We start from the raw sequence: 14,469 nt of genomic DNA, 5'->3' as shown, positions 1-14,469 counted from the left end.
AAATTGTGCAAATTCTTTAATATAAAATATGTTTTAGAATTCCAACAAGAACATAATGACTACTTAGTCGTTCTTTAATAACAATATCTTGGACTCAAGAAGAATGCAATTTAAATATTAGAAAAAGCAACGCTGTACGGCAAGCATTGAGATCAGGACCTTCTTGACCGTCGTGTTGCTGATGTAGAAGGTGTGGGGGCTGTGTTCTCTTTGGCTGATGAAGACAGACTTTGTGAGCCCTGTGACTGGGAACGCGGTATTTCTGCAAATTAAAATAAGAGATTAGACAACCTTTTTTTTTATCTAACCTTTTTGCAGCAGTTCATACACTTCTACTGTAGGATTAGTGGAGTATACCTGGAATCTCATGAGGCCAGAAATCATTGCACGTAGGGCAGCGAGGATCAGTGCGTGCTTTAAAATACCGAGCAACACATGGGATGTGCATTTTGATCCCACACCCTGGATTTTCACACATTTGACCCTGAATGATAATAAAATGAATTTAAAAAAAAAAATATTTGTTTGCAGTTTCCCACATTTAAAGGGGAAATTTCAGAAGACTTTTTTTTTGATGGAAAATAAATCTTTGGTGTCCCCAAAGTACATATGTGAATATATTACATAGATAATTTATTATAGCATGTTAAAATTGCCACTTTATAGGTGTGAACAAAAATGTGTCATTTTGGGTGTCATTTAAAATGCAAATAAGCTAATCTCTGCATTAAATGGATAGTGCAGATTAGAGGGCAGTATTATCCCCTTCTTACATCAGAAGGGGAGCCAAATTTTATTTTAATCGGAATACTCTTAAAGGAATAGTTTACTGGAAAATGTTGTCATCATTTACATGAATACAAAAGAAGGCAATTTGAAGAATGTTTGTAACCAAGCAGATCTGGGGCACCATTCATCCATAGTAGAATATAATACTATGTGAATGGTTCCACTGATCGGTTTAGTTATTGGCATTTTTCTAAATATCTTTGTGTTTAGCAGAACAAAGAAACTAATACAGGTTTGGGATGTCAACTTGAGGGTAAATAATGACAGAATTTTCGGTCAACTATCCCTTTAAGTCTTTATTTTTTTTTTTTTAAGCGTCGTTTTTATGTCCGTACCTGCAGGGCAATGCTGTGACACACATTACACACTTTGATGAGATCCTGGTAGACCGCACGCATGTACTGTTCCATCTCGATTATGCAGCGGACACTCAGTGTGTATTCACCGTGTTTCTAAACCAGAACCACGACAGAAATAATATTGAATAAACTGTTTTAGAAGGCAAAGATTTATAGCAATTTAGCACTTAAAATGCAGATGAATTTGAAAACGCACCTCGATTAACCACTTGTCCTCAACAAACTTAGTTAAAACATGCTCAGTTTCTTTCTTCTTCAACTTTTTAGTCTGCAGGCTGTCGGCACAATTTAAAATATCGGTGGATGAAGCAGACCCACTCTCCGAGTCTACAATCAAATCCATCTGAAGACAAAAACAACATACAGTTATATAACGTCTTTATTTTAAACGTTTTAAACAAACCATGTTACGTGTTATACATACCGTTTTTCGGAAAAGTTCGAGCTCGTTGTCCGCGTAATCTGATGCCATTCTTGTTATGTCGGTCTGTGCCATGTTGACCTGAATAACATACGACTTATATTTGTAATTTCTTTTATGAATAAAACAAATGATTAACAGTAAGTAAACAGTAAAGGCCAGGAAACAGATTTATACTAACCAAGGCAAAATACTGCATTCCATCCTCTTCTGACATGCCCTTTCTGATGTTGATAAACATGGGCTGTAGATGGGTGTTAATGATGTCAATGAATTCGTCTAATCTGTCTTGAGCATAATGTGCTGTAATTGTAAGACAGGGTTTTACGTACAGTTGTCAGAAAGTTTGGATTTAGACATTTGGCAGAAAGTGACTTAAAAAGCATTCAAGGCATGCATTCTTATTTGCTCACTTGCAATCTAAACACAATGCTCTACCAACTCAGCTACAGGAACATGAGCTTAATCCGATAATATGTAACACAAAAATCAGACACAAAATTAAAAAAATCAGACACAAAAATTCCCACACTGCATGCATACCTCCATGAGTCTCGCAGCAGTGTCGGTGTAATGCCTTTGCTTGTGAAGCACTGATTATGCCATTCATCATCATGGTTTGTAAAAATCGTCTGTGACTGTCTCCCATTTGACGAGACATTTTTGATCACCTTCTTTCAAGCTGAAGAAATAATGGAGAAAATGTCTTCTGATTAACAAAACTGTTCAAACTTGCCAACATTGGGCAAACATGAGATTAAGCTTGGAAAGAGGTTTGTTTTTTTAATATAAAATTATCTAATATTACCTTATTTAAGAGAGTCATGAATAATAATGTTGAGCTCTGTTCTGATTGGCTGTTTCACAAAGCAGCTCATTTTAGTAGCTCTGTGTGTGTGTAAATAGACCTCATGTTTGAGTCTGTATAAGACAAAGATATGTAATTTGAGGAATTATCAATTGTTCGGAGAATGGAGATTATTAATAGATGTACAGATTTTTTTTAGTATCGACCTGCAAAATGTAACTGTAACGTCAATAGTAGAACTTCAGCCTAACATTAGCATATAGCATTAACTAGCATATAACACTAACTCAGCAGTAACAACTTTGTTTTTAGCATTGTAACAAAATTATATTTGATTTATATTTGATGTCTGTTTTCCGGCTGTCTTTTGCATGCAGAAGGTTTACATTAGATGTAGGAACCAATAATGTTTGAGGCTCACAATATGTCATTGCCACATACAGAACTCTTACTATTTATCTATTCCTAGATAACTTAGTTCGGTGCTTCCCAATCCTGGGGCCTGATGTATAAACGTTGCGTACGCACAAAATGGGCATCTAAATATGCGTACGCAATTTCCCACGCACATATCGAGATTCATAAAAAATAAACTTGGCGTAAATAAGTGCGCACTGTACGGATGCTCTCCACTGTGCGTACGCACTCTTTTTGAGCGAAGTGAAAGAACACAAACTCTGTTCTTGTTTTTATACACATTAAGTGTTAATATTCCTGTTTCATTCATGAAGATCAGCACTCAAATTGCATCTAGGAGTCGCACCTGCCTATGAGTAGCAAATATTTAACAGATGAAAATTACTGAAAAGACGAAGCCTATGGTGAATGGAGTGCCACACATCTGTCATGGGCGCTTCTGCGTGTTTGAAACGCAAGGCTATAAAGAACTACATGAATAAGCTTTTCTTCACTCAACAAACCCTAAAGGCTAATGTTTCGTGTATTAGTCTTTATCATCTAATCATAGACAAAACTGTAAAAAAAATAATAGTTTTAATTTAGTTAGGCCAAATGACAGAAACAAACCGAGTGACTACATTGCTACAATAGACTAACCTGTAAGATGATGAAAAAAATAAATGCACTCGTCTCGGACATTTAATAATTAAAGTTTAGCCTAATATAAAGAGACGTTTTTACAATGCAGGTTTATATAAGAAAAACACTAACAAGTATTTAAACTCATTGGTTTTTATATTCTGGTTTCATCTGCTTACCTGTAAATATGCTTTTTTAAGGTTTGTACTGAACTTTTCGTTTGTAGCTACTGAACTTTTTTTATCTTAATGCCTTAAGGCTGCGCTGCATAATACATCATTGTCTTTATGTTTTATTATGGGAAACACTTAACGCAAAACTTTTATATGCTGGGCTCGTCTACTTGCCTATAGCAGCCTATTCTTTATAAGGTATGTAATATTGCAGTCTTAATCCATAGCCTACAATGGTATAATTGATGCACTTGCCGCCTGAGATAAAGACGAACATGACCCGAAATGATCTCCACCATCCGCTGGTCAAAAACATTTAATCTCCCTCTGAGTTTGTTTTATATAAAAAATGTTATGAATATAATGACACCTGTCTGGCCATATGTGAAACCAGTATCAACTTTGACAATGCCAGTGTTTAAACACTGTTTTTATAATTTCATAAAAACCCATAAGCCTAAAAAAATAATTTCTTTGGCCAAAAGTATATTTTAAATATATGCTAAATAAGTTAATTTTATAAAGTATATTTTTTAAGTTGAAACTATTTCTATTTCTAACTATTGTTTTGTTTACAGGTTCGTGACAAAGTTTTTCTTCCAATGCGACGTGAATATATTTCCTTGAATTAAAATATATGAAGGGCTAAATATATTTTTTAATGCTTTAAAATGTATTTACTTGTGAAAAATATATTTTTGTAAACATATTTCAAAATATATTTCAGCAAATATATATTTTGCCATTTTTTAATTATTTTGAACTTAAAAATATATTTTTACGATATGTTCCTTGCGTTTTGTAACGTTAATCCATATTAAAATGATATGCAGACCACATTATTCCCATTAAAACTAAGGGTTGTACGCTCCATATACGGTTGTTTCGGGGAGGAGATGGGGGCGGGACGCACGTACGCACAATCTTCCGCTCACTGGGAGTTTTATACATGAGGCCCCTGGTCCTCGACTACCCCTTCCTAGAAAGTTTTCGATGTCTCCTTATTCAAAACATGATTCAACTCATCAGCCTCCTTCCAGAGTGGTAAACTAACAAGCTGATGAGTTAAATCAGGTGTGTTAAATGAGGAGACATCTAAAACATTCTGGGAGGGGGTACTCGAGGACCGGGATTGGGAAACAGAACTTCGACCTTGGCGCGTAGTAACATCATCACTCCTGACTACTCCCCTCTCGCTCAAACTTCCATCAATATTACTGTGCCTGAGGTCGAAGTGCTGCAAAACTAAGTGCTCTTCCGACTGCAATTTAGTTCAAATTTTTTTCTGCTTAAAAAACGTCAAGTTTTATATTGTGTCACCATACTTACTCGTGTAACTACTCATGTAACAGTCTTTAAATAGGAAAACATGGAAGTGCTTGGTGGCTTCTAATTTATCCTTGTTTGGATCCTAAGGAATGAATGGGGCTAGGCTAAATGCTTACACATTCACAACGCGCTGTACACAGATTAAGTGCATGCATTTAATTAGTCTAACTTAAGGTAAGAACATAGTAAAATATTGAAAAACGGTGGTGTTTTCCTTTAAATATTTTAGGGTCAACAAGGGTCAAGCCGCAAGAGAATCTTATTTTTAAGCTTATGGTGTATTACCAAGATAATATTTTGAAAATAAAACAGCAGTTACAAAACAGTTTAACAATAGTTTTGCTGACATCTTGACATCTATTAATGGTGGCTTGGAATGTTTCTAAGCAAGACTTTAAGCGCGACAGGTAAGAAAACCAGAAATGTAAGTACACACGAACAATAGGGAGACTGTAAATGCATTTATGAGATTATATGTATAATAATAAGCATTTAACAATACACAGGGCTTTTATGAATCATTTATAAATATCAGAAAGTGGAATGCAATTGACACATGTAGGCTGGCTGGTATTTCATTTTATCGTTTACTGCCGTATTCTAACATTGATGTTTTACTAGATGCAGTCTCGAATATTCTGGTTATCGTAAGAGGGTTGTGGTAATATACAGTAACGTAACTTACACGCAAACCTGTGCATCACTGAAGATCATTTTAAATGACAGGCTGCTAACTTAAAGCAGGGCTCTCAAGTCTCACGCATTGATCGTGAGACACACGCATTTCAGTCAGTTCACACACTCAGACACCACACCTTGTATTTCTCACGCTGAGAAGTAAGAGATAAATTGTCCTGCTATACAATTAATTGACTAGACACAGGGCAGTTTTGTCGAGTTCAGCTGCTGCCTTCGAGTTTTTTTAGTGTGATCAACTTAACGCAGCGCCACAAAAAAACCAACACGCAGATGACATCAGGGTACTGCGAGAAATCTTGCGAAGGAGGATTTCAAATCGCTCTCGCGTTACTCTGATGTCATCCACTTGTCGTTTTTTTGCAGCGCCTAATGATGTCGTTCACACAATGCATCCTACCAGGCAATCAAAAATAAACGAGAAGCTGTTTCTGGTGTTGTTATATCCCGCTGCAAGCACGTTCATTACTAACATGGATTTAACGGAGTGGAAGTTGGATGAGCAAGATCCGATGAATGCGGTAGATATAACCCATTTTTAAGCATTTTGATCTTACGATTCCTGGACGAAATCATTGCCTTTCAACAAAGACATTTTATTATTAAATTATTATTGATTCAGTCAAAAACTCCAACAGCTTTGCAACCAGAAGCTCATCTCCTGACATCACACTCCAAACTTTTGGTAAAACTTGAGAGCTCTGTTAAAGAGCCTTGAATCTACACATGTTAGATGCAAATCAAATGTAACAATATTATCAATCTTTATAATGGGACCGACACCATAGTCTGACTGTTTGATCGTTTATCGCTGCTGTTTTTGATATTATTTCTACTACATATTTTGTTTTACGCGGTAGAGTACAGATTCTCACAAACCTGTTTTGAATCTGTCGAGCTGTTTCTTCGTTCAACACCCGCGCGGTCTCACCAGAAACGATACTTCCGGTCACGTGATACAGTCCGTGTCGTCACTGCAGAACTTGAGAAAGCAGCCCTTTTTAATGAAAAACTGTTGAATAAAAAAAAAAAATAGGTATTTATTACATTTTAACAAATTAATACGTCTTTTATCATTTTAAAGTTTTCTTAATTATATAATTTTTAAAAAACAGCTGTATCAACAGAGCTCTGTAAAGACAGCTTGCTACATCAGCTAAAACCAAGCTGGGAGACCCCAGATTAATTTGTTGTCAAACCATGGTAAATTTTTGTAAGAGTTATAGCTAAATTTTTACTTTGACAAAATTAACTAAAATAAATCAAGGTGAAATTTGAATATTAATCTACATTTTCTATATATATATATATATATATATATATATATATATATATATATATATGTAATGTAATATAATATAAACTGAATTTGAATACAATAGACTTTGTATTTTTTTAAAAACATCAGACAAAGGTTTATATATAGGGCATATATATATATATGGAGAGCTGGGCACAAAGTAATGCTTTTTGGCTTTAGCTCTATAATTCAAATTATATTTAAGTTAGATTTATATTTTTTTACACAATCAACACACACATTTCTGCTACTAATGAACACTTAAAGATTGTTTGTGGAACCTACTACCGTTATTATACAATTACACCGAAAGTGACAGGAGTGCAAATGTCACAACTTACCCCTTATGTGGGGTTAATTATAACAAACAGATGGTGTACTGGAAGGCCTGCAAGAAAATTTTGTTTAAACAAACAATTCAATAAAATACTAAAGGTGGATATTGTTTATATATTTGCCTATATCCACACATTCATCCATCCATGATCCTTTATCTAACCATCCTTATATATATATATATATATATATATATATATATATATATATATATATATATATATATATATATATATATATTATTTTTTTATTTTTTTTTGAAAGGGGTGCACATATGACAAAAAATATCATAATTGTCAGTTTTTCCCTCTAATATTGTATTAACAGTTATCACTTTGATGAATAGTAGATTTACATTGTTTACATTTTATTATCATGATACATGAGTCTTAATTGTAACACTGTGTTACAACTAACCCAGCTGTGTAAAAATTTTTTCAATCTCAGCTATCAGTTACTAGGAGTACTGACAGTTTTAAAATGGTGTTATGTTTTAGGTAACAAGACGATATACACACCCAACTCTGAAAAAAAACATAAGATGAAGAAATGTACTTCCATAAACAATCTTTGTTCAATATATTAACCACAACACATCAAAACTTTCACAAATCCACAGGAGATCATCTTCTGGCAGTAGGAGAAAAAAACCCAAAAGCACAGATTGCTCGGCCTCGTATAAATATGTAAACTAGCTTCTTTACAATTAACCCCGCGTTACCCCACTCACCCCTACATGTTTACTTACGATCAAAGAGGGCTAGAGGAAGTGAAACTAATGGTATGAAAACAGAGCGATTCTCTTCAATAATGCAATAACTTCATCCTTCCTATTTAAAACTGTGCTTGCATAACATTTTCTCTGAATATTCGTCAGCATTATGCGCATCTGGTTATAACAAAGATCATATAACACTATCTCATCTTTCGCTTCTGCGTGAGCCTGTCTGTTTTTCCATGGAATTCCCGGTGCCCTGCCCTCCGTGCTAACAGGCTGGAGATCAGTGGTAAAGCATGTATAACAGTGAATGTTACATTCCCGACCAGACCTGGAGTCAGGGACTTACAGCCCTGGTGGAAAAGTAGTAACAGAAGGGAGCAATACGCGTGTTCCTGGAAACTTTAAATACACGCCCCTTTTGCAAAATTCCATGCTATTGCGAAAAGGGAAGTACAGTGTGTGGCCGTTTATGATCGGTATCCGTGTAAATGTTTTTAGAAACTAGTCCGAACATTTTTTGATGGTTTCTGCGTCGTTATACTTTGCCTAAAGTAGATATATTTTATGTTGGATCAACAGGATCACAACGGACACGTATGGATTATGGAAACGCAACTTTAAGTGACGATTCTATGTTTTTATAAAGCAGTAAAGTGCCTTTCGGTTAGTAATATTTTACATTTAAGCTGTGAGAAAGGACGGGCACGATGCGTTTCACAGTTTTTGTGTGGCAGATCTTCTTTATGCTGTGGCTTCACGCAGTTTGTTACGGTAAACATAACTCGTCTCATTAACCACTGCATGCAAAATAGTGAGATACAATCTTTAAAATACTAACAAAGTGTTTATTTCGTTATTTTTAGGAATCCCTGTAAACAGTTTAGGGCCAACAGAAGAGGACTTGACGTGTTTTAATGACTACGAAACAGAAGTAAAATGCCATCTTTCTTCTGTCAGTCTTACAAGCTGCTCTGAATACAAGCTGAATGTCACCCAAGAGATTACAACACAAGAGTAAGTTAGTCCCTATTAAATGTCACTTTTATTATTAATTAATTAATTTCCATTTACACAATTTACATTATTATTATTATATTGTAGATTATATAACACTATCATATTATATTACAGGTTCGATAAATATTCATGCATTTTTGAGCGAAGTGCCAGCGATTGTGAATGCACGTATAAAGTGCCACTATTTGTGGTACGTGAGGACTTCATTACTGAACTTTTGAAGGGAGTGAATGTTTTATTAACTAAAAAAATGACGACTGAGAACTTCAGTAAGTATAAATATGTGTTGTTGTTGTTTTATCAGTTTCTAGCTTTTTGTGTGATTTTTTTTTTCATATAAAAAATTAAAAATGTATGTGACCTTATTGGACATCCCTACTAAAAGCAAACAGACAAGCAATAAGAACCTTTTAATGGGTTTAATAGGATTATTACTGGCTGTAATGGAAACTATAATGGTCTCTGTGGGTCTATACTGGTATGTGTTGGAATCTATCGGTGGCACCATTAAAGGAGTAGTCCACTTTATAGATGGGGCCCATTGACTTACCATAGTATTTTGTTTCCTACTATAATGGACCCCATCTTTAAAGTGGACTACTCCTTTAAATTCTACTTAAATATTTCCCAAAACACACTACAAAAAGAAAATTTCTAGTGGTTTAATGGTAAAAGCTAATGTTATTTCAATGGAGACCAGTAGCATTTCTATAATGTTTCTATTGTTTTATTCAGCAGGCAGTGATATTATTTATGTTCATTTTCTTTTTGTGCAGTCAAACCGAAAACTCCAGACTTATCAGTTGAGACGACTAAAAATGGAAACTTTATAGTGAAGTGGAACAGCAAGTATAAGCAGGAAACAAATTTTGTGAACTCACTAAAAATACACCTGACCTATGGGTACGAAGGAGAAAAGGAAAAGGTAAGGAAGAAGATACAGGATAATAAGGAACCCAACTGTTTGTGTCATGTAGTCGTAAAATTGCTAAAAACAAATTTGTCCATTCAGAGAACCGTGGGCATGCAGGACTCTGTGAAACAATATGAAATTATAGGTTCACGCCTAAAGGCAAAAACCACATACGTCCTGACGGCAAAAATGAGCACAGGCTACAATGATCATCGGATATATAGCGACGAAAGCATACCAATAGAGTTTATAACAAGTAAGTCTATTCATATCTCTATTCAGACATGAGAGTATAGGTAATTCCATGCAAATGTCAACCTTATGTTTATCCAAAAGTATTTAACCATACTGATATCTCAGATGTCAATATTCGGTTGTTTAAATACAGATGCAACTTTCTATTAAAGTTTTTTAAGTTACAGTAAGGTGCAAATTTAGAATAGTCACATTCATAACAGAGGAACATCACATCCATAACACTATTTTTCTCATAAATGCGCACACAAAAATTTTAATAAAATGAATACTATTAATTCTTTTTAGAGCCATCATATCTGTTGGGTATTGCTTCTTGTTTGTGCATTTTACTTCACAGAATTCCTACAAAATACGTTGTCTCTCATTTTTTTTAATCACATCCGTAACACATGCATCTAAAATAGAAAACACGTAAATAGACTGAGGTTGTCTGGACTCTATGGGTTTAAGAAAATATAAACAGATGGTTCAATATATTAGTAATGAATACATTCTCTGAGCAGTGGCGTAGCATCTGTGCATGCAGGGTATGCACGTGCAAATGGGCCCGGGCCAATAGGGTCCAGCTTTTAATAAAAAAAAATCTTTTTCAATTTAATTTTTATTTGTGACCGCAATAAATATATTTTGTATGCATATCATGTGTAGTGATTTCTTATTTCTCCATAATGTCTAAATTCTCTGTCATTTCTTGTTTGCGTTTATTTAAAAAATTTTTTGCACTCCGCGGCTGCCATAAACTACTACGTCATAATTTTTTCACATGATGCATCGCCAGAACAATAAAAAGAAAACAGTGTGAGATGTTACTATAGCAGCTATCTACATGAACATTAAGGATGGACAAATATAAACATAAAAGTGGGGCCTTAAAGAGAAAAGAGAAGGCGGAGAAGTTAGTCACGAGTCAAAAACTACCCAAAACATTTAGTTTTTCTTTATTTAAATCTACCCTTTAAAGTAAAAATATTTGATTACCTTATTAAAAGTATATGTTGTTAACAGACCTGCGCGCCACAGTTAACAGTGCCAACGGGCAAGGTTGGGGGGGGCTTTGGTTTAAGGGGGCCCGTACATTTTTTTTGCATATGGGCTCGGGACTAAATTGCTACGCCACTGTCTCTGAGCATTTATATTCTAAGTGTACGATTGCAAATGTCACATCTATAATGTTGTATGCTGCTTTGCTCATATGTAACCCTTGACCACAAAACCACTAATACATTTTTTGAAAAAATTGATCACTTGAAAGCCGAATAAATAAGCTTTCCATTAATGTATGCTAGGTTTGTTAGGATGATACACCTATTTGAAAATCTGAATGGTGAGAAATCTGAAATCTGAGGGTGCAAAAAATCTAAATAGTTATAAAATTGCCTTTAAAGTTGTCCTAATGAAGTTCTTAGCAACACATAAAATGAATGAAATATCTTCATGGAACATGATCTTTACTTAATATCAAAGACAGTAATACAAAATGATTCTGGCGTTGTAATAATTTGACCCATACAATGTATTGTTTGCTATTGCTACAAATATACACATGCTACTTATGACTGGTTTGGTGGTCCAGGGTCATAAAAAGTTAATACTCTTTAATAATCCTAATACATCTCTCTGTTCTCCATAGCCTCATCACAATATGAACAATTCAACATCATTCCAGTTGTTTGTGTTGCTTTGATCATTCTTATAATCACAATCTTCATTTTTATTTTCAGGTAAGATGTTTGCTATTCAGTATATAAGCCTATTTGTCAGTCCTTATTTTTGATAAATTAACACCCATTTGATTTTTGCATTACAGCATTAAGAAAAGATGGTGGGACAAGATTTCCAAGCCAAACATTTATCTCGGAGACAACATTATAAATAATACAAAATTGGTTTGTGTTTTACAATATTTATTCTTTACGATGTCTTTATTATGATCAATTCTCTAATGTTGAAGAAAATAAGTGCCTAACTTTGTCCTTTTGTATATGTTCAAATAGACTCCAATGTTTCCACCAACCTCCACGGCAATCTCCCAAATCTGGGTGGATAATTCAAAACAGGACCTCAAGGAGGAAAAGAAATTGTAAGATTTTCTTTGGCAACACGTTACATGCAATTCATTCTAGTTCTTATTTAAACACACATGTCTCATTTGTTTATTTCTCTTTACAGTATGTTGCCGTCATCAGTAGATATTGGCAGTGAGAAAAGTTGTAATAGTGACAAAGAATCAGTGGATTATGCCCAGACTTGCTCTGTTTCCCGGGAAATGGACAACAACATTGCACGCACGGAACGTGACCTGGATAAGTTGATGGGGCACCTGTTGAAAAACCAAACACAAATGCCACCTGGAAATAGTCTCGATATAGAATGCAACTATGCCAACAACACAGATTCTGGGAATTGCTCCGGCTCATCGTTTTTTACTAATAAGTCTTACCAGTACAATGTAACACCATCAGACAACTTTTCAACGCTTGAACCGATGCCCTGTGATCCCTCTTATATGAGTGGGTCCAACATTAACAGTGATAACAGCGGCCAGTTTAATTCTACCATTAACAACATTTCGGAAAGAAAACCTGCAGGGTTTGTTGATGATGAAATGCTAAACGTGAAAAATCTCTTGATCTCCAAAAATCCACTGTATCCCACCGGATCCCCTCTGTGTCTCATTCCATGTGATGATGGATATCAAGATGTTCGAAGCTTAGAGATGAATACAACAGGGCATTGCAGCTCAACCATTGGAGCTGAAGTAGCACTCGGCGAGTGTGGAGCAATGAAAGCTTTTGAGATGGCAAATCCCAGCACTGGCCAAGCATTAAAACAAAATTCTTGGATACCTGCTTTGCATATCCAGAACAGGATTCAAATAGATGATGCATATCATCCTGTTTAACTGTGCTGTAAAGATAAACAGTAGTAGCTGTAAATGTTCATTTTATATGTAACCTCCACAGCTATTATGCTTATAGTGACTTATTTCGACTGCATTACCTTTTATAGCAGCATGCTGACTCTAAATAAAATCCCTGCAGATGATGTACTTAAATGCTTAAATGCTTGACGCCATGCATTACTGCTCTTTAAATTTTTAATGAGAAAAAAATTACAACGTGAACAGATGTTTGTATGCAATATGACTTTAGGCGTTTTTGTTTATAATTTGTATAGATTTTTTATTTTGATACTGTCAACATCAAACACAGCTTGCCTTGCAACTTAACCTTACTTGTTAACGAAAGTATACGTACAAAACTGGTAATGACGCAACCATTCAGAATTTCATACTAACCACCTGTTGTCCACTGTATTTCATAATAACAAATGTAGTGTAAATACCTCAATCATTCACAATAAAGTAAAGTACGTATGTGTTCCGTTTTATTTCTACTGTATTTAAGTGGAAACTTTAAAAAAATTAAATGGTTTCTGAGGTACACTTTGTTGATTACAAACGTTTATGACAACACTTTCATTGTGTTTGCCCTCTTGCGTAAACCAGGAAGCAGTAAAACTTTCCATGGAAGGCATATGTCTAACAACTGCATGTCAAAACACACATCTTCACACTGCCAACAAAATGATCCCTGGCTGTAACATAATTTTATATCATTAAAAAGGTCCTAATTCAGTATACCATATAGATAAAGATATGTGCACATTTGGTACTTAATATTTGCCTCTGGGGTACTATGAAATCTTAATTTGCAAAGATGTACTTGTTGAAAAAGTTCTGCCCCCGTGACCATTATTTAACAGGGTAAAAAGTATGCGTTATTTGTTATATTTATACTTTGTATACTTCACATCTTGCAATTAGAAGTATATTTTCAGAAACACATTTGAGCCAATTCCTTATTTATTTGTCCTCGTTCTATTGTTTTTAGAATTAGTTTTTTTGTGTGTGTGTTTTGTTTTTAAGTAAAGTTTGTACTCAAGTCCAAAGCTGTTGCAGATGGATTAACCATTTACATTTTTACATCTACCTGCACTTTTTTGGAGATTCAGCGCAACCTGCTGGGCATTAACGTGAAGTGTCCCTATTTTGATAGCTTGCTGGATAAACTGTTTAAGGAACCTGAAGCACTGTTTGCAACCTTCACATGACAATAAAAGATTTCGACATGATCGTGAGATGTATTTCTAGCAATAACACAGTTCTCCATGTGTATTACATTTTATTAAATACATTTTTTTTACCTGCATTCTGACATTAAAATAAATCACATCTTAATATAGGCTACTGACCACCATATACCACTTTATTTTAGTGTCTTTGTTACACATTACATGTACTTACTATGG

The 14,469-nt window shown here is 34.7% G+C and overlaps 2 protein-coding genes across 5 annotated transcripts; one reads left to right on the top strand and one right to left on the bottom strand.

Annotated features, from left to right (window-relative positions):
- Positions 1-13: 13 nt before the first annotated feature.
- On the bottom strand, positions 14-8,235 carry nsmce1 (NSE1 homolog, SMC5-SMC6 complex component). Of its 4 annotated transcripts, XM_065257804.2 has the most exons (10): positions 7,202-7,291; positions 6,493-6,625; positions 2,378-2,490; positions 2,113-2,251; positions 1,751-1,872; positions 1,573-1,650; positions 1,345-1,491; positions 1,125-1,241; positions 358-484; positions 14-262 (listed from the first exon to the last, which is right to left on the bottom strand). In XM_065257804.2, the coding sequence occupies exons 4-10, from the start codon at positions 2,228-2,230 to the stop codon at positions 153-155; spliced, it is 819 nt and encodes a 272-aa protein (XP_065113876.1). In that variant the 5' UTR covers positions 2,231-2,251; positions 2,378-2,490; positions 6,493-6,625; positions 7,202-7,291; the 3' UTR covers positions 14-152. The 4 variants fall into 4 exon arrangements, with proteins under 4 accessions (XP_065113876.1, XP_073670133.1, XP_065113836.1 ...); XM_073814032.1 differs by lacking the exons at positions 2,378-2,490; positions 7,202-7,291 and adding an exon at positions 7,998-8,235; XM_065257764.2 differs by lacking the exon at positions 2,378-2,490 and having other exon boundaries at positions 7,202-7,290.
- A 179-nt stretch (positions 8,236-8,414) lies between these two features.
- LOC135738927 (uncharacterized) lies at positions 8,415-13,534 on the top strand. The gene is made up of 9 exons (XM_065257156.2): positions 8,415-8,741; positions 8,834-8,984; positions 9,102-9,256; positions 9,764-9,912; positions 10,000-10,156; positions 11,789-11,879; positions 11,966-12,044; positions 12,153-12,238; positions 12,328-13,534. Exons 1-9 carry the CDS (start codon positions 8,678-8,680, stop codon positions 13,058-13,060), a joined length of 1,665 nt encoding a protein of 554 aa, XP_065113228.1. The 5' UTR covers positions 8,415-8,677; the 3' UTR covers positions 13,061-13,534.
- Positions 13,535-14,469: the final 935 nt, after the last annotated feature.

Source organism: Paramisgurnus dabryanus, chromosome 3, assembly GCF_030506205.2.
Source record: "Paramisgurnus dabryanus chromosome 3, PD_genome_1.1, whole genome shotgun sequence".
Classification (NCBI taxonomy): Eukaryota; Metazoa; Chordata; class Actinopteri; order Cypriniformes; family Cobitidae; genus Paramisgurnus; species Paramisgurnus dabryanus.
The sequence above is the reverse complement of the archived record's forward strand: the minus strand, read 5'-3'. Positions and strand labels throughout refer to the sequence as shown.